Genomic DNA, 21518 nt, shown 5'->3' with positions numbered 1-21518 from the left:
GGGGAAACTTTCCCTCTTTCATTAAGTATGATGTTATCTGTAGATTTTTCATAGATGCCCTTTCTTAGATTGAGGTAATTTCCTTCTATTCCTAGTTTGTTCAGTGTTTTTATCATGAAAAGGTTATAAAGTGCTTTTCTACATCTGTGGAGATTATTATGTGGCTTTTGTCCTTAATATGTTATATTATATTGCTTGACTGGTTTTTATATGTTAAACTAACTTTGCACCTTGGGGATAAATCCCACTTGGTATTGATGTATAATCCTTTTTATTGTGTGTTGCTAGGTTCTGTTTGATAGGAGAGTTGACCCTCAAACATGTGGTAGATAGAGTCTGACCCTTTGCACAACCAAAAATTGATGTATGACTTACTGTCAGCCCTCTGAATTTGTAGTTCCACATCCACTAAGATTCAACCAACCACAAATTGTGTAGTACTGTAGTATCTGCTGTTGAAAAAAAATCCACGCATACGGATTCTTTACCATCTGACCTACAAGGAAAGCCCCAACAACAACATAGCTCAAAACCATGTTGCTTCAGGGTCAACTGGATTTTTTTGTCTATTCGTAATGGATAGTTTTCATTTGATTTGGTAGTTTTCTTTTTGTGTGGTTTCTTTGTCTGGTTTTGGTATCAGGCTAACACTGTCCTCATAGGATGGGTTGGGAAGTGTTCCTTCCTCATCTCTTTTTTTTGGAGTTTGTGAAGGATTAGTTTTAATTCTTCTTAAATGTCTAATAGAATTCACCAGTAAATCTATCTGTTCCTGGGCTCTTCTTTGTGACAAGAGTTTTGGCTACTAATTCAGTCTCTTTACTTGTATGTCTGTTCAAGTCTTTTATTACTTCTTGAGTGAGTTTGATAGTTTTTGTCTTTCTAGGAATTCGGCCTTTTCATCTAGGATATCTAATTTGTTGATGTGTAGCTTTTTTTTCCTGTAGTATTTCTTTATTACTTTTTTGTGTTTCTTTAATGTTAATTGTGATAGCTCTTCCTTCATTTCTAATTTTACAAATTTAAATCTTTATTTTTATTCTTGGTCAATTTTTTTAAATATTTTCAAAGAATCAATTTTTGGTTTTATTGATCTTCTTTTTATCTTACCTTGTCTTGCCTTTCCCTTCTTCTATTTAATATTTTCTACTCTAACTTTTTATTTATTTTTTCCTCTATTCTTGCTTTGGGTTTAATTTTCAAATCATTTTCTCTTAAGGAGGGCTAGGTTGAGTTGAATTTTTTAATATCTATATTTATTGCCATAAGTTGCTCTCTAATCACTGTTTTAGCTTCATCACATACTTTTGATATGTTGTTTCCCTTTTCAGTCATTTGGGAGTTGATTGCTGTTGAGCATCTTTTTCCATGTTCAGTCATTCTGCTATTTGCAGGATACTTCAGTTCCTCTCCTTGTGAGCCTCCTCAGTGCCACTCACAATACAACTCTCTCCAGAGTGAGTGATGAGAGAGCAAGAGGGCAGAATGGAAGGGAGTGATAATGAACATCATTGTTCAGAGTATTCAGGATAGACGCCATATTCTCTTATAACCTAATCTTGGAAGTGACGTACACATTTGCAATATGTTATTTTAATCTCACATTTCATACATTTCCTTCATACAATGTGGAAGGGACAGTGCAACACTGGAGACCAGGAGGTGGAAGTGGGAATCATTAAGAATCATCTTGAAACTGGCCACCGCAAAGAACTTGCTAAATTCTTGAATTTGTTAAATTTAAAAATAAAGAGATGGGGCAAAAATAAATTATTTTTGTCTTCTTAGGGGCATATCACTTCCGTGTGGCAACATATTTTCTCTTCTAGCCCAGTGTTTATTAGTTGCCTAACTTTTGAAACCATCTGAGCGTATATCCCTGACCAAGATCTTTAGTTAATTCATTTTTTTGTAATTGTGACCACTTGTGCAAAAAATCTAGAAGGCTCACTAACTAATTAGCAACCGAGCAGCATTTTATCTCTTTATCTTTTTAAATCGTATTTGTTTCTTTGCTGTTTGCCAAGTCTTTTGGTTTTACACATAGATGTATTCCTAATATAAACAAGCAAAAACTGAGTAGACGAATGAGCTCTAAACTCAACTCTAAAGTGTAGCTGTAGTCATATGATATGAATGTGATCATATTTCTGTCCCTTTTTTATAAATTTAATCAGTTTGAATTTATAAAGTGACATTAGCCAGTAAATTACAGGTCAGTTAACCGAAATACATAGAAGTAAATCCAGTATCTCCTTTTAACACATAATGCAAAGCAAGATTAGATTTGAAAAATGATGGAAAACGGTTTGCCGAACACCTTCAAAGATTCCTGAAGGAAGTCATCGAGAAATAACATTAATTAGGAATCCGTCTGTGTAACATAGAAATCTCTTGCTTTGTTATAAATCACTTTAGCTAGGTTACATATGCTAATACTGTCTATTCTGAAATCAGAATATATCACATGGGCTTAGAAATTATGTCCTTTGTATTTTCCAAGCTAGTTAATAATGTACATATTAACCTAGTTAATATTTCTACTTAGTTGACATTTTATGATTAACTGCTCAGCCTGAATCTTCTTTTTTTTTTATTTTTTTTAAATTTATTTATTTATTTTTAATTTTTACTTTACAATTCTGTATTGGTTTTGGCATAGATTGACATGAATCCACCACAGGTGTACATGCATTCCCAAACTGCTCAGCCTGAATCTTGTTTCTCTTGTTATGTTCACTGCAATCTAAGATAACAGTGTAGTTAATGTCAGTTATTAAAAATGCCAAGTATAAGAACTCAGTATTTTATCTACAATCTCATACAATCTTAAAATATCCTGTGAGCAAGCCCTATTATGATTTCCAAAGTTCTGTTATTTCCATTTTATGAACAAAGAAACTAAAATATGGAGTGGTGTGTAACTAACCTAAATTTATAAAGATGGCTAAGATTTCAGTCTGTGAGTCTTTTTTCATTAAAATTTAGTTGATGTACAATGTTAATTTCAGGTATACTATGGGATGATTTGACATACATGATGAAATGATCACCACAATAAATTTAGTAACAGTCTGTCCCTATACAAAGTTATTTCAATACCATGGGCCATATACCTTGTATTATATATTCTCACTTACATGTGGAACCTAAAAAACAAAACAAAGTGAAACAGACTCATAGTTACAGAGAACAAACAAGTGGTTGCCAGAGGAGAGAAGGGTGTTGGGGGATGAATAAGTGAAGAGGGGGAAATGAAGAGGTACAAACCTCCAGTTTTAAAATAAGTATGCCATGGGGATATAATATATACAACTGACCCTTGAACAACATGGCAGGCAGTTCAGAGCACTGACCCTCTGCATAGTCAAAACTCTTAACTTTATAGTGGGCCCTTTGTATTTGGGGTTCCACATCTACAGATTGAACCAACTATGGATTGTGTAGTACTGTAGTGCATATTTATTGGGAAAAAAATTCATGTCTATGTGCACTTCTGCAGTTCAAACTCATGTTGTTTAAGGGTCAAGTGTATAGGCAAGTCTTTCTTTTTAGTACACTAGAACAACTAGTGCCTCTCTTCCCTACTCGGTTCTAAACAAAGAATAAATATGAGAATTAAATATTACCTTTTTTTATAAGCCCATAATCTCTCCTCAAATGTTTTTTTTTTCAGAATTCAAAATTGTTTTGAAAGAGCTAATATTAAAGAGATGTTTATTGTGCAACATCTCTAGCAGATCCAAAAAAACACCCTGTAATCAAATATATTGATACTTCTGCAAGACCATAAACAGATTGATGTCAGTTTAGATCACATTTTGCTAATCAGATATGATTGTGGTCATGGTAGAGGTAGTTTGTTGCCTTTCCTCACCTTTATAAAAATAGTTGCTGGTTGGAGGATTTGCCTTCAGATCTCTTAGGCGCTCCAACTAAGACGACATAAGCCTTCAGTCTCAGACAGCTTGGGATCAAGGCAGGTCTGTTCACACAACACTGATTTATCTGGGTAAGAGTTGAGGTGGTAATGAGCAGAGAATTAATAACTCTAGAAGCAGGCCCACTTCCGAAGAGGAAGTACAGAGCCTAACCAGATAAGCTTAGTCATCCTTCCCATTTCACCATTCTACCTCTGAAGGAGCAGGGTAAATAAAAGGATTGGGGTGAAACCAGTAGTGTGTCTGTGGAAAAACCACCACCACTACCACCCAATATCAGTACTCTTTTTTATTTATTATATACTGTGTTTATAAATTTATTTATTCTACACTTCTTACTATAAAATAATTTAGTTGTTTTTACCTCTTGTACAAGTTTTAAGCAGAAATATGTATGACTTCTTACCTTTATTTTGGTTATAGATGACCAACATGTCTTGGGATCAAGGACTGATTAAGACTCTCAATAATGGTATTACTGTTTCTATAGGGGAATCTTAGTGGATGAGTACTGAAATATTTAGGAGTGAAATGCCATAATTTTGCAATTTACTTTTCAGTAGTTCTACAAACCAGAAAGTAAAAAGAAAGTGAATATGGCAGCATACTAACAATTCTTGAATCTTGGTTGAGGCTGTCTGTGTCATTGTAGTGTTAATTTTTTCTTTATGACTGAAATTTCTTGATATGAAAAGTTGAGAGAGAAAAAATCCTTGATGACATTCAGGCTCTATATGAAGTCCGTATTTGACAGGATTAATGGTAATAAACAATTAACAGAGTTTAGACATTTTCTTTAATAGTTAATTTGTGTACCTACTCTACTATATTAAAAATTGCTTGATTACTTATATGTACAATTTATATTCACATACTAAGTTTTAATATCTTTTGCAATTCATTTGAATTAAAACTCTGAAAATATGCTGTCTCCTTTTATGTCTAGTTCTTTATATTTTAATTTGGGACCAAAAATGTTTATTTTCAAGAAATAAATAGCCAAGTTTAGGGTTAATATATTCTCGTAATACTAATTAAATCTACAAAGTTTTTGTTGCTAAGTTCCAGAAACCATTCACAATTATGGACTTCCTCTGAGACTTCTGAAATCATTAATTTGTAGTTAAGTTAAATTTAAACATTGGTATTTTGTATTCTCTTTTTAATTCTTACTGTATTTATTTCTTCCCTAGATCTTCCTCAGAACTGTGATCCTAACATTCCCCTAGTTGCTCAGGAATTAATGAAAAAGATGATACGTCAGTTTGCAATTGAGTATATTTCAAAAAGTGGTAAAATTCAAGAGAATAGAAATGGTTCAATTGGACCAAGTCTGATATGTAAAAGTATCCAAATGAATCAAGCAGAAAACTCCCTTCAGGAAGAGCAGGAAGGCCCCTTAGACCTCACTGTGAATCGAATGCAAGAACAAAATACTCAGCAAGGTAAGATTTGTGTGTGTGTGTATGTGATGTTTGATTTTATGTTTTAATATTCTTTAGTATATATATGTATATATATAACCATATATTCACAGAGAAATTTAAAAGTAATACTGCTTGAAATTAGTCTGTAACATGGACTAGAGAGAAGTGCTAAATTAAAACTTTTGTATTATGTTTGTCTTTGTTTATAAATGGAGAAGTGAAAGTTTCTCTACCCTCTTTTCACAATAAAGTGTATGATGAGAGAATCCTAAAAGCAACCTAAAAGGAAAGTATACTATACAAATAAAAAGATGTATATGATAAAAATGAATTTTTATAATGTACAGCTGAGAACATTCATTAAGCACTTTTGTTGTTCAGTTTTTCACACTTAGGTCAAAAATAAAAAACTGATGGATAATAGTCAATTGTTTATGATGTCACTAGGGAAAGAGAAAAGTTAATACCTTGATAAACATAATGTAAATAATTATATAGAGAGACACATTTTTCAAAAGCATGAATGATGAAGCTGTGCTGATCTTATCTGATCATTATTTAAAGGAAGAATTATGATTCTCAGAGGAAAAGAAGGAAGAGCCTTAAAGTGCTTGTTCAGTTCAGTTCACTCGCTCAGTGGAGGATGCCAAATAAGTGTTTGCCTAGAGAAGAGAGAACAAGTAGCTTTTGTTAATACAAATTAGGTATAGTGTTGTCAGGCCTGGAAACCAGAAAAATGTTAGCAGTAAGTTTGATTGCAGAAGGCAATGTGGTGTTTGAGGCTCTAGAGAAGAGTACATTGTACATTACTCAGTATTTAAAGAAGATCATCTTTTCAGTGTGTAAAACAGATTAAAATTGAGAGAGACTGAAATATGGAAATACTTTTTTTCTCTTTGCTTCCTTAATTTTAGGTTGTATGAGTTTATTTATGTAGAAAGATATGAGAAATCTGAGATATTAAGACAGGTTGGTTATAAGACAGAAAGGAATGTTGAAGATGATTTTAATAGAAGGCTTAAGGGCAAAATATATCAATACATTGAATTTTGAAAGTTAGAAAGTATGGGAATTTTAGTATTGATGCTTATTTGTGTTACAGTTCCATGTTTCACATTCTCTTAAATCTTTCTCCTTTGTGGGAAGCAGTTCAGTGTTCTAAACAGACTTAAACGTAGGCTATGGTGTCTGTGACAGACTTGTGGTTGAAATCCCTGCTCTGCTACTTAAATTACATCAAGTGTTAACTTTCTGTTGGTTTTAATTTCCTCACTTGTTACTTGGCAATAATATAACAAACTCATTGGGGCAATATGAAAGTTAAATATAAAATAACCACCTCATAAAAGATACTCAAACATTAGCCCCTCCATACTCTATTTCTTGTTCCATACTACCACAGAAGAGAAGCCTTGGAAGTCTCTAAAATGTATATCATTATTCCACTAAAGTAGGACTGAACTTTCGCTGAATGGCCCAATGAGTAGAATTAGGATCACTACCTAGAAATTAGGTGGAAATAGATTTTAGATCCATATAAGAAAGAATATTTCTAAGGATCAGACTTTTTTTTTTAAAGGGGAATGAGAAAAATGATTCCCTGCTTGCCTTATCATTAGAGGCATTCAGAAGCATCAGCTAATTGGTTGGAATAGATGACATTTTAAAAGTAAATTTCTAGTTCTTATATTCTGTGATTCAGTGAATTCAAGTGATAAGGCATGTCCAAGTGTATGTAGAAAATAATTAATGTAGTTACTACATTAATGTAGTGAACTTTTTTGATATTCTAATTATTTGAACATTCTGAGGTTGAAAGGATTAATGATGGATATAAATCTGTAAATAGTCTTCTTGATTATAGTTTTGAAGGATGATTTGTGATATTAGATTTCAGTGTTATTACTTGAGGACAAAATCATATAGTTTAATGTGGCTTATAGAGTAGAGAGCAAGGGAGAGAATAGTAGCAGGTGAGACTAAAAAATATAAGATTATGAGAAAAACATATAGGAAATATTAAGGATTTTTTCTTTTCTTACAACCATGGAAAGCTGCTATATTTCTTTAAGCAGAGAGTAATAAAATTAGATCCTCTTTTATAAAACTATTCTGCTGTGGTAGAAATTGGTAAGCTCTAACTTTGCCTACTTGCATACCAATTTTTTTTAATAGAGCACATAACCTCTGATGCATTTGTGTGTGCATGCCCATCAGTGTGTGTATGTATACACATCAGTACTTTATATGTACTAATATTTTCACAAATTAATATTTTTTAAGGTTGAAATAAAGATATTATAAACCATTTTCACATGTCTTGTTAATCATGGCAACTTCACCCTCAGTGTCACACAGCATAGGCTTTGGAGTGTTTCATTAGTAATAATACAAGGTATAAATCCTTACTTCATATGGTTTCTTAAGACCTAAAAAAATGTTTGGACTGACTTCACTGTCCATACCTTATGATATAATTAATAAAATGGTCATATTACTAGTAGCAGGATTAGTTCTGCCTTTGTCTATTTTTTGCTAGTACTTACTTTTTTTACATTATTCTTACTCTGTAATTTTGCAACAATACACATTTAAGTCATCTGCTCATTTTGTCAGTTATTTTATTCAAATTACATGCTGTAATCTGTAAATCCAATAATAATATAGCCATAAATAATGTGGATAATTTGTGGATTGTCTGACCTATACATCTGTAAAATTACTATCTCAAATGATAACTTAAAGCAATAGATAATTCTAATAGATAATTCTTATCTTTTAAAGACTATTTAAAAAAAGAAAAGAGAAATATTACTATCATCTTGATATCAAAATGAGGCACAGATAACAAAAGAAAGAAAAATTGCCAACTAGTCTTATTTACAAATGTAGGTGCAAAAATTCTAAACATTAGCAAATTGAATATAGTAAAGTATAAAAACATTATAAATAATGACTAGGGAAGCACAAATAATTCTGCACTTGAAACACTTTTTTGTTTTCCACATTACAAAAAAATAAAGAGAAAACTATCATCCTAATAAATACAGAAAATATTTACAAAGTCTGACATTTATTATAAACATTGCTTATAACACCAAGAATAGATGAGCACATCTCCTGCCCGGGACATCATAGTGAAATGATTTAAAGTAATAGAGATGACGAAAATACGTATTATCACCAATTTTCAACATTTTATGAGCGGTCTTGACTCATGTAATGTGAAGAGAAAAAAATATGAAAGTAAGCAATAATAAGTAATAGGTTATAAGGAAAGAATGAGCAGAATTGTGGTTGCTTACAAACACTATAATTGTGTATATAGAAAATATGAAGGAATGTCTATGTAAAGTTTTCAAACTGGTGAAAAAGTTTGGAAAATGTACTCTTCACAAGATTAGTATGTATTATAATATCCAATTAGAAAATCCAGCTTTTAAAAAATCTCTTCTACAGTAGCAACAAAAGCAGGAAAAACATTAAAACACCTAAGAATGAAACTAGTAAACTATGAACTTATGGAGAACATTATAAAATTTTATTGAAGGATATAAAAGAAGACTCCCAAAATAAGTAATTATATTTTAAGTGAATGGGAAGACTCTAAAAGATAGCGGTTCATCTTTAATATACTTAAAAATTGAGCTTCAGGTCTTCCCTGGTGGCTCAGTTGTAAAGAATCCAGCTGCCAGTGCTAGAGATGCAGGTTCAGTCTCTGGTCTGGGAAGATCCCACATGCTGAGGAGCAACTAAGCCCATGTGCTACAACTCTTGAGTCTGTGGTCTAGAGCCTGGAACCACAACTGCTGAGCCCATGCACCACAACTGCTGAAGCCCCTGTGCCCTAGAGCTGTGCTCTACAGCAAGAGAAGCCACCACAGTGAGAAGCCTGCTCACTGCAGTGAAGATGTTCCCACTTGCTGCAACTAGGGAAAAGCCAACATGAAGCAACAAAGACCCAGCACAGCCAAAAATAAATAAAATTTTTTTTAATTCAGCATCAGTCCATTTAAAATTCTGATAGGGTTTATTGTGAAAAATGACTTTCCAATCATAAATTTATGTGTAAAACTTAAAAGAGCCAAGAATTACCAAGACAATGTGGTGAGGGGCTTCTCTAAAACATATCAAGACTTAGTAAAATAATTCAAACAGGGTCCTGTAGCCCTTATACAAATGACTGGGACTGATTAGCAATTCCAGAAATTCTCCAAACATTAGTGGAATCTTGGTACAAGAGCGAGAGAGGTCATTAAACAGTTCCAAGGCAATTGGTTATGTGCATGGAGTGGGTGAGGATATGGATCCCTACCTTATATCACTCACAAAAGTAATTTCATTTGGGTTTAAAGGCTAAATGTTAAAAGCAAAACTAAAAGAAAAGATAAAAGATTATATCTTAATGAACTTAAAATAAGGAAGAAATTCATAAGATGGAGAAGTAACAATCCATAAAATAATTGTGTAAATTTGATTGCACTAAAATGTAAAACTTAAGTATTGCAAAAGTCATTATACTGTTGCTACTGCTAAGTCGCTTCAGTCGTGTCTGACTCTGTGCGACCCCATAGACGGCAGCCTACCAGGCTCCCCCGTCCCTGGGATTCTCCAGGCAAGAACACTGGAGTGGGTTGCCATTTCCTTCTCCAATGCATGAAAGTGAAAAGTGAAAGTGAAGTCGCTCAGTCGTGTCTGACCCTCAACAACCCCATGGACTGCAGCCCACCCAGCTCCTCCATCTATGGGATTTTCCAGGCTAGAGTACTGGAATGGGTTGCCATTGCCTTCTCCAGTAAAAGTCATTATGAACAGTGAAAATTCAAATCTCAAATTAGGAGACAGTATTTACAACTGATGTAACTAACAACCATTCAGTTAAACAAACCTATAGCCAATGGGGAAAACATGACACCATAGAAAAATAGACTAGTTATCATAAGATAACGGAATAGCCAAATAAAGTAAAAGATGCACAAAAGAAAATCCTGCTCATCTTTCAATGGTAATTCAACCTCTGATTGACAATAAGTACTTGCAAAAGATATTTGACAGCTCCGACAGTTCAGCTCATATCTTTGAAATATCCACCCTTCATTTTGCATTTTTTTCCGTCTGCAATAGCTTGCTCAATAGTTCTATAAATACTTGTAAAAATCATTGTATCTCCGAGACTTCTCTTTTCTATGCTAACCTTTAGGGTGTTGGGTTTTCTTTTCCATCTCCAGCAATATGACAGAATTTATTCCTTTTACTTTTTATCAGTGCTGCAAATATTTGTTGAAACTATTTTGTCTGTCTAAACCTCTCAAGCAAATCTTTATAGGTTCTCTAATTGTTCTTCATAAATCAGTTTTCGTACTTTTCATTTTCCTTGTCTTCTCTTTGAAAAACCCTAGACTGACTTAAAATATTGTTACAATGAGAGAAACATTCCTATTTACCTCCTCCATGTACTTTCTAACCAAGTATTCAAATATTAGAGATATTTTTTGTGCACTTTCATTTCTACAGATTTGTATTTATATTATACTTTGTATTTATATACTTTGAGCCTCAGAAACTGGGACAAAGTAAATTATGCATTTTTTTTTTTCCTGGAGCAGTAAATTTAAAAACAGATAAGAAATAACATTAGCATAACCAGAAAAAAAATTTTTTTCTATCCTAATCTGGACCCAAAGTAAAAGCTTCTTTGAATTCCAGAGTACAGGAAGAAATTTGAAACTTATGAACCTTTATCATTATTATGACAACCTTGAAGAATTTACCAGTTCTTTGTATATACAAAACAAGATCAAATGTGGGCAGAGATGAACCAGCAGCACTTTGTTGCCCTTGATGGTGGTGTTTTCTACCTTGAGGCTTGAGTGAATATTCTGGTAGAATTTTCAATATAGTAAATTTCTCACTTCATTGCCATTATTTCTGTGTATATCTCCCCACTTTGGGAGCAGGAACCTGTCTATTTGCTTCTGCATCCCCAGTGTGTGTAAATGACGTACTGGATTTACCAGATTAAAAATCTTCACTAATTTCAAATACTATTGACAGATAAACTAAGTAAGAATTATTCCTTGTTCATTGGATTTATGATATTTTAACAGTGAAATTTCTTACTTTAAACTTATTGGATGGAAATTATCCTGCAGTATCTTTAAATAACATATGGAACTAAGTGTCATGATGAACATTAATTATTGCAGTAACCTATAATGACTGGACATTTTTTGAATTATTTTCCCTACAGCTAACTGCCAACAGATTAAGTTAAAAAAATTTTTAAAGAAGTTATTTCGCATTGCTGTTAGTAGGCTAAACTTTGGAAATATCTCCTAGTTAAATAATATTTTTTTAATAAATTATAAATGAGAATATAAACTAGGCTTCAAGTGAACATTTGAGAGATTGCATTGAATGAGATATATAAATTTCAGTGATATGTTTAATTGTCATTAAGTATCCTTTGTTGGTGGTGCTGCCACCTCCTCTAATCTGGTTTCTTGGCTGAGATTAAGGTAGGTGACATTGTCAGCTGAGATGTTAAAGTATAATTAAAAGGGCAGTGTATTATTTTATGATACTATGTATTTTAAATTACTCTGTTTATAAATGAAGTCTGTTGTTACTCTGTTAGGAAAATACTGAATAGTTTTTAAGTTCAGTTCAGAAGATATTTCTGTATGTACTAATGAATGCAATAAAATATACATCTTGTTTTTCTGTAATAAACTTTTGTTTTCCAAGGCTAAAGACATGGAAGAAAATGTTATGTTCCATGCTTGAGAAGATACCATATTTTAGTAAACCTGAAGAATAAAACCTATCTAGATGATCCATGTCCCTTCTGATCTCACCTTCTCTGACTCTAGGGATATAGGAAACAGGTGATATTTAAAAATTCTGAATCAAGTCATACCACTCATTTGTTTAAAACTCTTTAATGGCTTTGAATTGTTCTTAGGTCTAAAATCCTAAACTCACCAAAATCCAGACCCTGCCTACCTATTCATTCTCACCTTGTACCTTTCTTTACTCTTCATATTGAAATTCTGTGTTTCTTGAATGTCACATACTCGAGCGTCAAAACATTTGTACATGCCCGTGCCTCTGAGTAGAAGCCACTCCCTACTTCCACCAATTTTTTCTAAATAAATCTTACTTGGTTTTTCTTCAGGTCTCCTTTTAAACATCACTTCTCTAAGAAAAACTTCCTCTATACCTCCTAAATTGGATGCACACAGACATACACATGCATTCTTATTAATTATCACCAAAATTGAGGTTGGGTAATTTATGCGTTTGAACTGTGGTGTTGGAGAAGGGACTCTTGAGAGTCCCTTGGACTGCAAGGAGATCCAACCAGGCTATTCTAAAGGAGATCAGTCCTGTGTGTTCATTGGAAGGACTGATGCTGAAGCTGAAACTCCAATACTTTGGCCACCTCATGCGAAGAGTTGACTCATTGGAAAAGACTCTGATGCTGGGAGGGATTGGGGGCAGGAGGAAAAGGAGACGAGAGAGGATGAGATGGCTGGATGGCCTCACCAACTCGATGGACATGAGTCTGAGTGAACTCTGGGAGTTGGTGATGGACAGGGATGCCTGGCGTGCTGCGATTCATGGGGTCGCAAAGAGTCGGACATGACTGAGCGACTGAACTGAACTGATCTTATATTTTCCCATAGCATCCTGTATTCTGTAGTCTCATCGACCAAATTAACTTGTCTAACACAAAATAGCACCATCTTATTTTGTACTTTTTGTTTCTCCCATTTAAGTTTGTTTGTTCCTTTGTTATTTTCTTTTAGGTTGTATTTTTTCCTCTTATTTGACTCTTCTCTGCTGATTTTGAAGTAGTATACTCTACTGCTGTTCTGTTAATGGTTATCCTTGTTGTGTTAGTTGCTCAGTCGTGTCTGACTCTTTCCAGTCCCATGGACTGTAGCCTGCCAGCGGGCTCCTCTATGCATGGAATTCTCCAGGCAAGACTCTTGGAGTGGGTAGCCATTTCCTTCTCCAACAGATCTTCCTAGAAATTTTTTAATGCTTAGTTACCTCAACAGTTTACTTAAGGAATATTTTAACTTGTTACCTGTCCTGACACAATAGCCATTTCATCAGTTCTTTAGTTCTCTTTTAAGCACATCCCAATGAAAACATTGTAACTATTTGTTTTTATATAATCAATTTTTGTTTAGATTTACAAACATGATTATCTTTTTCCTTTGCTCATTATTCATTCTTGTAGCTTGAATTTTCTTCTGGAATCAGAGAGTCTTTTAATAAAGGTCTACTGGTAGTAAACTCTTTTAGATTTTTCTCTTTTTTTAGTGTCTTGCTCTTTTTTTTTTTAAATAACCTTGTTCTTGAAAGAGATTTTCTTCTTCTGGGTACACAAGTCTAGGCTGACAATTACTATTTTCTTAGCACAGGTACTACATCTGTGTCTTGGCTTCTATTTCTGTATAATTTAACAACAAATAGTCTTTTCATTGTAGGTAATTTTCATACACTGTATCTACTTTTAGCACCTATCTCTCAATTTCTGTTTTGTTTATGCTGTTTTGCAGGTTGTCCTGGATATGTTTGGGTATAGATTTCTTTTATCCATTCTGCTTGGAAGTCATCATTTCTAAAACTGAGGACAAATTTCTTTTATCTATTATGGTTTTCCAGCCATTATCTTTTTCAGTATATTGCATTTCCCACTTTATCTCGTCAAAAATTTTTGAGGCATATTTTGGATATCCTCTCATTCTGTCCTTCTTATCTCTTTTCTTTCGTATCTTCCACCTCTTTGTCTCTTTGTGTTAATTTAGATTAGTTAATTTAGAACTGTCTCTAGATTCACTGATTCTCTCTTGAGCTGTTCTAATCCCTGTTTAAACCTTTGTCTTGAGTTTCTAATTTGTAATTATTTTTTCATTTCCAGAAGTTATTTGTTACTTTTTGGAAATATGCCTGTCAGCATGCCCCTAATCTTACAAAAAGAGTCAATAAGCAAGATATCAAGAGTGACTTGAGAGGATTATCTTAGATAAGGTGGTCAGGAAAGCTTCCCTGAAGAAGTGAGTTTGAACAGAGAACTGAATAATTAGAAGTTGTTCTCCACAGGAAGATCTGAGGGCAGGTCATTCCAGACACAAGTAGCAAAAACAGAGACAAAAATACCAGAAATCAAAGAAGGCAGGAACAAATCAGGTATGTTTGAGGAATTGTATGAAGATTATCTCAGTCACTTAAAAATCAGGAGACTAGTCAAGGCTTTTTCTGTAAAGTCAGATTATAGTGTCAAGAAATATAATTGTTACCTTTATTTAACTTGGGCAAACTCCGAAAGATGGTGAGGACAGGGAGGCTTGCCGTGCTGCAGTCCATGGGGTCGCAGAGTCAGAGATGACTGGGTGACTGAAAAACAACAACAGTATATTTAAACTGGATTTTTCTTTTTTTCTATTTTGTAAAGAATATCGCATAAAACCATGCACTTTAAATTTAGAACTTCCATAAACAAATGTTACCATGTAACCATCACTTGACTAACCTAATTAGCTATGTGAAGTATAAAAAGAAAGAAAAAGAAGTCAGTTTTTCAGTAGCTGTTAAATTTTTCCTGAATATTTTTTAAGTTTGGTATAAAGCTGGTCGCTCTATTACCACGTGGTTTCCAAGTGACAGTTCGTTGAGTTAGTTCCTTTATAATTTTTTCATGTATTTTCCCTCCAAATACAACTCATAAGATGTACCTTAACATAATTCTTAGTGTGCCAAAATGGGATTCAAAGTATCTGCTTGAATAAAGTAAAGCTGGTATTACTTCTATATTAAATCTTTCTGTTATTACCAGAATTAAATCTTCCTTTCTATTACTGGAAGAATAAAATCTGTTTTCTTCTCATGGTTTACATGGTTTTGATAAGATCTTGTCCCTGTCTACCCCTCTGATTCCTTTTCCTCTCTTCCTGGCTTAGTATGTGCACTTCACACTATCTGTGTATTTCTGCTAAGCTCATTTCACTTCTGAACCTTCACTTTTGCCAGTTGCTTTTCCTGGATTATTCTGCCTTTAAATCTTCTTGTTTCTCTGGCTTGTCCCCTTCGTCATTTATATCTCAACTAGAACGTCACCTTAACAATAAGAGAGTGATAAATTCCAGTGTGTTAAAATAACTTTGGGTGATAAAGAAGAAAGCACTATTAGAAAAATCCAAAGAGAAATAGTAGTCTGTGAAAAATATTTATAATCTATATTATAAAATAAAGGGCTACTAATTAATGCATTAACAGTTTCAAAAAATTGAGTACTGAAAGAAAAACCACCTGATAGGTAAATGAACATTGTTTTACTGTCAGTTCGTATAAGAAGCTTTAAAAGTTTTTAAACATAGGAAAACACACTTATAAACTCATAGGAAATACAGTCATTATATGGTTCACACCTATCGGACTAATAAGAATTCGAGTTGAACAACATAATCTTTCTCATGAGGCTATAAGAAACAGGCACTCTCATGCATTCCTAAGGGAATACAAACTAGTAGAATCCTTATGGAGGGGAATTGGCAATGCATTTAACTCTTTGACTCAGCAATCTCATTTCAAAGAATTGAGCTTATAATTATACAAATATCAGTGATACATATTCAAAGTTAATTTATCAGGGGTATATTATTTATAATAGCAAGGAATTAGAAGTAACCCAAATGGATAACCAAATTATTGTACATCCATACAGTAGAAAACTTGAGTATTTGGAAAAGAGTGTGAGAAAGATCCTTTTATAGTGACATTTTCAGGTTTTATTGTTAGGAGGTAAGAGCAAGATACAGAACTGTGTGTGTATATATATATTTTTTATATACACAGATATATATATACATATATATATATGTATTGTTTTGTATAAACAAGGCAGGAAAGATAAAACCTATAAGGGAGTGAAGTAAATGAGATGGAGAGGGCTGAATAGAAGTGTTGTGGATGGACCTTTATATAGCTTTATATAAATGTTCAACAAACCCCAAAGATTTTTAATTTTAAAAAATTAAAGCAGTCCCTAAAATATGAAAAAGAAAGTAACAAATGAGCATAGTTGCATCATATTTTTAACACTAATGTATTAACACTGAGAAAAGGATTCTGTCAGGTGACTTTACCCAATATTTTGACTGTACATTTTTGGTGGAATATATTTTAAACATAAATGAGTACTTCAGAGAAATCCTAAGCTTCTTTTAGTAATGTTAGTAATGATATTGCCATTGTGTGTTATTTTGGATCTATAGGATAAATCAAATATATAATTATGTTATTATTTTAGGAAGCCAAGATTTTCAGGGTAAGAGTGGAAACAAATTTAAAAATCAAAGAAAAACCCTGTAAATTGCATACATGTATACTGAAAAGGGCTTCCCTGGTGGTTCAGACAGTAGAGTCCACCTGCAATACAGGAGACCCAGGTTCAATCCTTGGGTTGGGAAGATCACCTGGAGAAGGACATGGCAACCCACTCCAATATTCTTGCCTGGAGAATTCCATGGACAGAGCCGCCTGGTGGGCTGCAGTTCCTGGGGTCACACAGAATGAGACACGACTGAGTGACTAATACACACAGATTGGAAATGTCATTGCAAACTCATGATTTTTTTTTTCATTTCAAAAATCTGTACTCTTTTATGTATATGAATATTTCAGTACTGAAATAATTGCATGACAGTTCAGTGACACTGAACTTGGGCCTAGATTGTGGTCTCTAAACATTATTTTCCTTTAAAGGAAAGTAGACCTCCTTGGGGAGAAGGCGATGGCACCCCACTCCAGTACTCTTGCCTGGAAAATCCCATGGATAGAGGAGCCTGGTGGGCTGCCGTCTGTGGGGTCACACAGAGTCAGACACGACTGAAGTGACTTAGCAGTAGCAGTAGCAGGCCTTGGAATCCAGATCTGGATCAGAAAATGTATAAGATGATCCTGGAACATCTTGTGCCAACAAGCAAGAATGTACCAAAGACCAATTTGTCAACCAAATACAGGAGGCAATGTTCAAGGTTCCCCATTGGCCAAATATGAGAACATTTAAGCCTCAAGAGGAAAAACATTTTCAGCTGAAACATGTTGAATGTTTTAAAATCCGCTAGATCTTGATAATGATTCCTCAAAGTCATTAGTCTACACAGAGGAACATAGCATACCAGCTTATTACTTTGAAAGTGAGCAGTTACAGGAAAGAGTTTAGCATTTATTTTGCTTTTCTTCTACAAGTTGTATTTCAGGATAACCAAACTGCCTTCTTTTGAGAAGGATTCTTAAGAATTTCAGTTAATAAATATGAAGACATGATAGACTTAAAATATTATTATTTTACAACTCCTAATAAGAAAACTGAATCAAAAGTAGCAGAAGATAAAACAATTAGAGGAAGGATTCCTTGGGTAACTTTACAGTGGAGGGGTCAAGCTATTGTCATCAGAATACACTGATCACTTATAAGCATCATTGGAAATACACTTAATATATCACTTGTGAAGTATTCGACAGAAGCGTCGAACATGAGTCTAAGCAATTTGTTAGGTCAGTGGTTCTCAATGAAACTCTTTCTAGAGTACAGCAAGTCAAAATTAATAATATATTATTATTTGCCCTTTTCACTCTCATTTTCTCCCAGTATATAGTAGAGTAGGTAATAGAGTCAGTCAGAGGCTGTTTGATGGATGATTTCTGAACACATTTTATACAGAAACATATATGAGAATCCAACTGTATTCTATGAAGCTAGACATTTAAAAGATTTACAAAATTATTTTTTAAACTTCTCACTTTATATCTAAAACTGTTTTTTCATTAAAATGTTATTATAATATTAGCATTTATGGTTATCAATTACAAATGTTTTAAAACATCTCAGTTTAACTTATAAATGTTAAGAAATAGTTTCTTAACTGAAACAAAGGTTCTTTGAGATCCACAGAGATTTTTAACGCTGAAGAGATTGTGAGATCCAAAAGTTTGAGAACCATTTGCTTTAAAACTTCAGGTTTGTCAGAATTATTAGGAAATAAAGTGAAAACAAATGACAATATAGAAAAGGAGAAAGAACAAACCATATTGTGAGATATTCTCTAGTAGAACTGATAACCTGGCTTCTAAAAGTCAGTATCATTATGTTTAAAAATGAGGCAAAGGGCTGCTATAAATTTTAAGAGACATAGCATCAAGCATAACATAGCTCCTACTTTGAACATACCGATTGTAAAAAGACACTTTGACTTGCCTAGAGAATATTCAATACAAACTAAGTATAAGGTGATAGTAAGGAATTGTTATGTAAGAAAATGTTCATATGTTTAAAGATGCTTCAGTTCAGTTCAGTCGCTTAGTCGTGTCCGACTCTTTGCCTCCCCATGAATCAAAGATGCTTAAGAATATAGAAATGATGTGACAATGGAATTAACTTTAAAATACTTAAGTAGATAGTATAAATAGAGCAAGCATAGCAAAAATCTAGGTAATTGTATAAACTAAAGAGTAGATAGAAGGAATCATTCTGTGTTTTGCATGGTTAATGTGTATCAGTGAAATTTCTTTTTTGAAAAAGAGCAAATCTTCTCTAGACTTTTCCTAATCATTTATTCCAACATGGTAGCCTCTTCCCACCTGCCATTGTTGTTCTTTCCTATTACTGTGTTTTATTTTCGTTATAGGACTTATCATCTTGTGAAATTATTTTTTAATTAATTGGAGGATAATTGCAATATTATTTTATTGATTTATTTTTTCTTTGTCTGCTCTACTAGAATGTAAATTCTGTGAGAGCAGAAACATTTTCTATTTTACTCCCTACTGTTTCCTTTGTGCCATTTAGAAAACTGACTGGCGCATTATAACTGTTGAATAAATATTAATAAAATGAATGAATTGTAAAGCTATGCGTTGATCTTTTATTCATCCACCCAGAGTTAACTGCTGTGATTTTCAATCCTTCCAAATCATTTTCTGGAAAAAAAAAAACACTCATATTTACACACTCTTACTCTCACTCTCTCCTCCCAGAGCTTATTCCCACAAATCATTTATTATATAATCCTCTGTAACTTGTATTTTTAAAATATTTTAAAACATCAATATATTTTAGCTGAATAGTATTCTGTTTCGTGAAAGGATTGCATTATACTTATCTTCAGATATACATGCTCAAGCTGAAATTGTGCACTGAATCTTAATTTTTACTTAGGACATACTCCTAGAAGTGAAATTGCTACTTAAAAGAGCATGCATAAAGCTATTAGAAGTCAAGATAGTAGAGGCAGGTGTAAGTTAGGGACCAGAGGAGATACGATGGGGAGGGCTTCAGGTTGACTGTGGTGATCTAGTTGCTATTTACAGCAAAATGTTCAAAATTCATTAGACTGTGTACTTAGGTTCATTCTTGTTGTGAATGTAATATTTCAGTAAAAATATTTTTAAAACTCCTAGATCACCTTTGGATGAGCATGATAAGGACTAGCAAATCTAAAGTTTTCCAGTATAATATTATTGTAATAAGTATACATCACACATTTTTAAAGTTTGGTTGAAGGTTAAACTTACAGAGTACACACTGTAACACTTGGTGTAAACAAAGAATGTGTTTTACAAAATATTTTTCAAGGTGTTGACTTTGAAGCCTTTTGACTTTGGTTTGGTACTTAAAGGAATAAGTGAAGAAAGAAAAAAGAACTGCAGTGAAATTCTAAAATGGCTTAGGGTGGAAGTGCTGAAACCTTGTTTAATTTTACCAGTAATATTTCCTAATTAAGGTTAGTAGTATTAATTTTTACATCCTAAATTTATTACAAGAACTTGTTTCTAATTTATTTTGTCCCTTGTCATATTAGTAACTAGTAGGTGAATGAATTCTATGAGATTTCAGCTGTGTTGGCACTAAATAAAACACATCGAAAAAGCAGTAACTCTTCCCTTTTAAAAAGTGTGTTTGATGTACAGAAGAAGGCAAATGAAGGATGGAAAAACCAATATTAAAGTTTAATTGATATCCTGCTCTAATGCTATCTTGATTATTTCTCCTATGACTCTGAAACTTTAACTCAATGGTTAAACAAGTAACAAAAACAATTTAAAAATAAAATTTGGATAAACTCAAGTGATTGCTTTTATAGTTTGGTATTTTATTGATAAGTTTGTGGGGTTTCTTCATTAATATATATGCTCGTTATGGTAAACTTGGGGAAAAGAGAAAATTAGCAAAATTATATTAAGTGTGAATATTTATATATATATATATAGTACAAATATTTATATATATTTGTGCTTATGTATATTTGAGATTTTTGGTATACCTTTGTACATAAAAGCATTTTCTTGTTAAATGCTATTTTATTAAGATAGATGTTTAGAGGAGTGTGAACATTTTTAAGATTTCTGATAGCATATTACTAGATTATTTCCAAAAGTGTTGTGTTTTTCAACTGGCTGTGTGTGATGGTAGCAAATTTATTACATCATTACCATTGTAACTTGACTTTTTGAAACATTACACAGGTTAGATATTGTAGTTTAATAGAGTAATCAGAGTCTGGAATAATTACCTGAGTTTGAATGACAGTAAGTGTAAGTGTGTGACCCTGGGCAAGATAATTAACCTCTATTTCACTTTCAGTTTTATCATTAAAAATTGCAAATTAAAAAAACTTATTTTTATATTGGGACGTGTGAGCCCTACGTGGGGTTAAGACATATAATGCTCTTAGAGTAACACTTGAAAAATATTATAGTTTTATATATGTAGATTTTTGTAAGTTCTATTTTCTAGAAACCAGTTAAATATAAATTATTTATATTTGAAATCAGGGGAATCTTCTAGAGAGTACAGTAGGGAAAAACAAGAAAGATCTGAAGGCTGACTAGAACAGTACATCAAGGGGCTAAAAGGATGGCCTATTTAAGGAGAGATAAGAAATGATCAAAGACATAAAGTAGAAATAGTGTTCAGATATTTATTAAAACTATTAACATAGATTTGCATCAAACATCATAAAATGTTAAATAGCATTCATTTGGAAGAAAGTTTTGTGCTGGTGATTAGTGTTATTATGAAATTTAATTTGGAATATTTTTCCCTTGTTCAAACAGCATAAAACGTACATGATAG

At 32.9% G+C, this 21518-nt stretch overlaps 1 protein-coding gene across 9 annotated transcripts in view; it reads left to right on the top strand.

Moving 5' to 3' along the window:
- LCORL (ligand dependent nuclear receptor corepressor like) overlaps positions 1–21518 on the top strand; it is a 166941-nt gene that overhangs the window by 105771 nt on the left and 39652 nt on the right. For all 9 annotated transcript variants that reach the window (XR_005720666.1, XR_005720667.1, XM_040237913.1 and 6 more), the window contains one exon: positions 5135–5386. Coding sequence is in view for 7 of the 9 variants with exons in the window: in XM_040237913.1 (XP_040093847.1) it covers positions 5135–5386 (252 nt within the window). In the remaining 2 variants the exon portion in view is untranslated. The remainder of the gene's footprint in view (positions 1–5134; positions 5387–21518) is intronic.

Source organism: Oryx dammah, unplaced genomic scaffold, assembly GCF_014754425.2.
Source record: "Oryx dammah isolate SB20612 unplaced genomic scaffold, SCBI_Odam_1.1 HiC_scaffold_3, whole genome shotgun sequence".
NCBI lineage: Eukaryota > Metazoa > Chordata > Mammalia > Artiodactyla > Bovidae > Oryx > Oryx dammah.
This window is presented reverse-complemented; position numbering and strand designations above follow the sequence as displayed.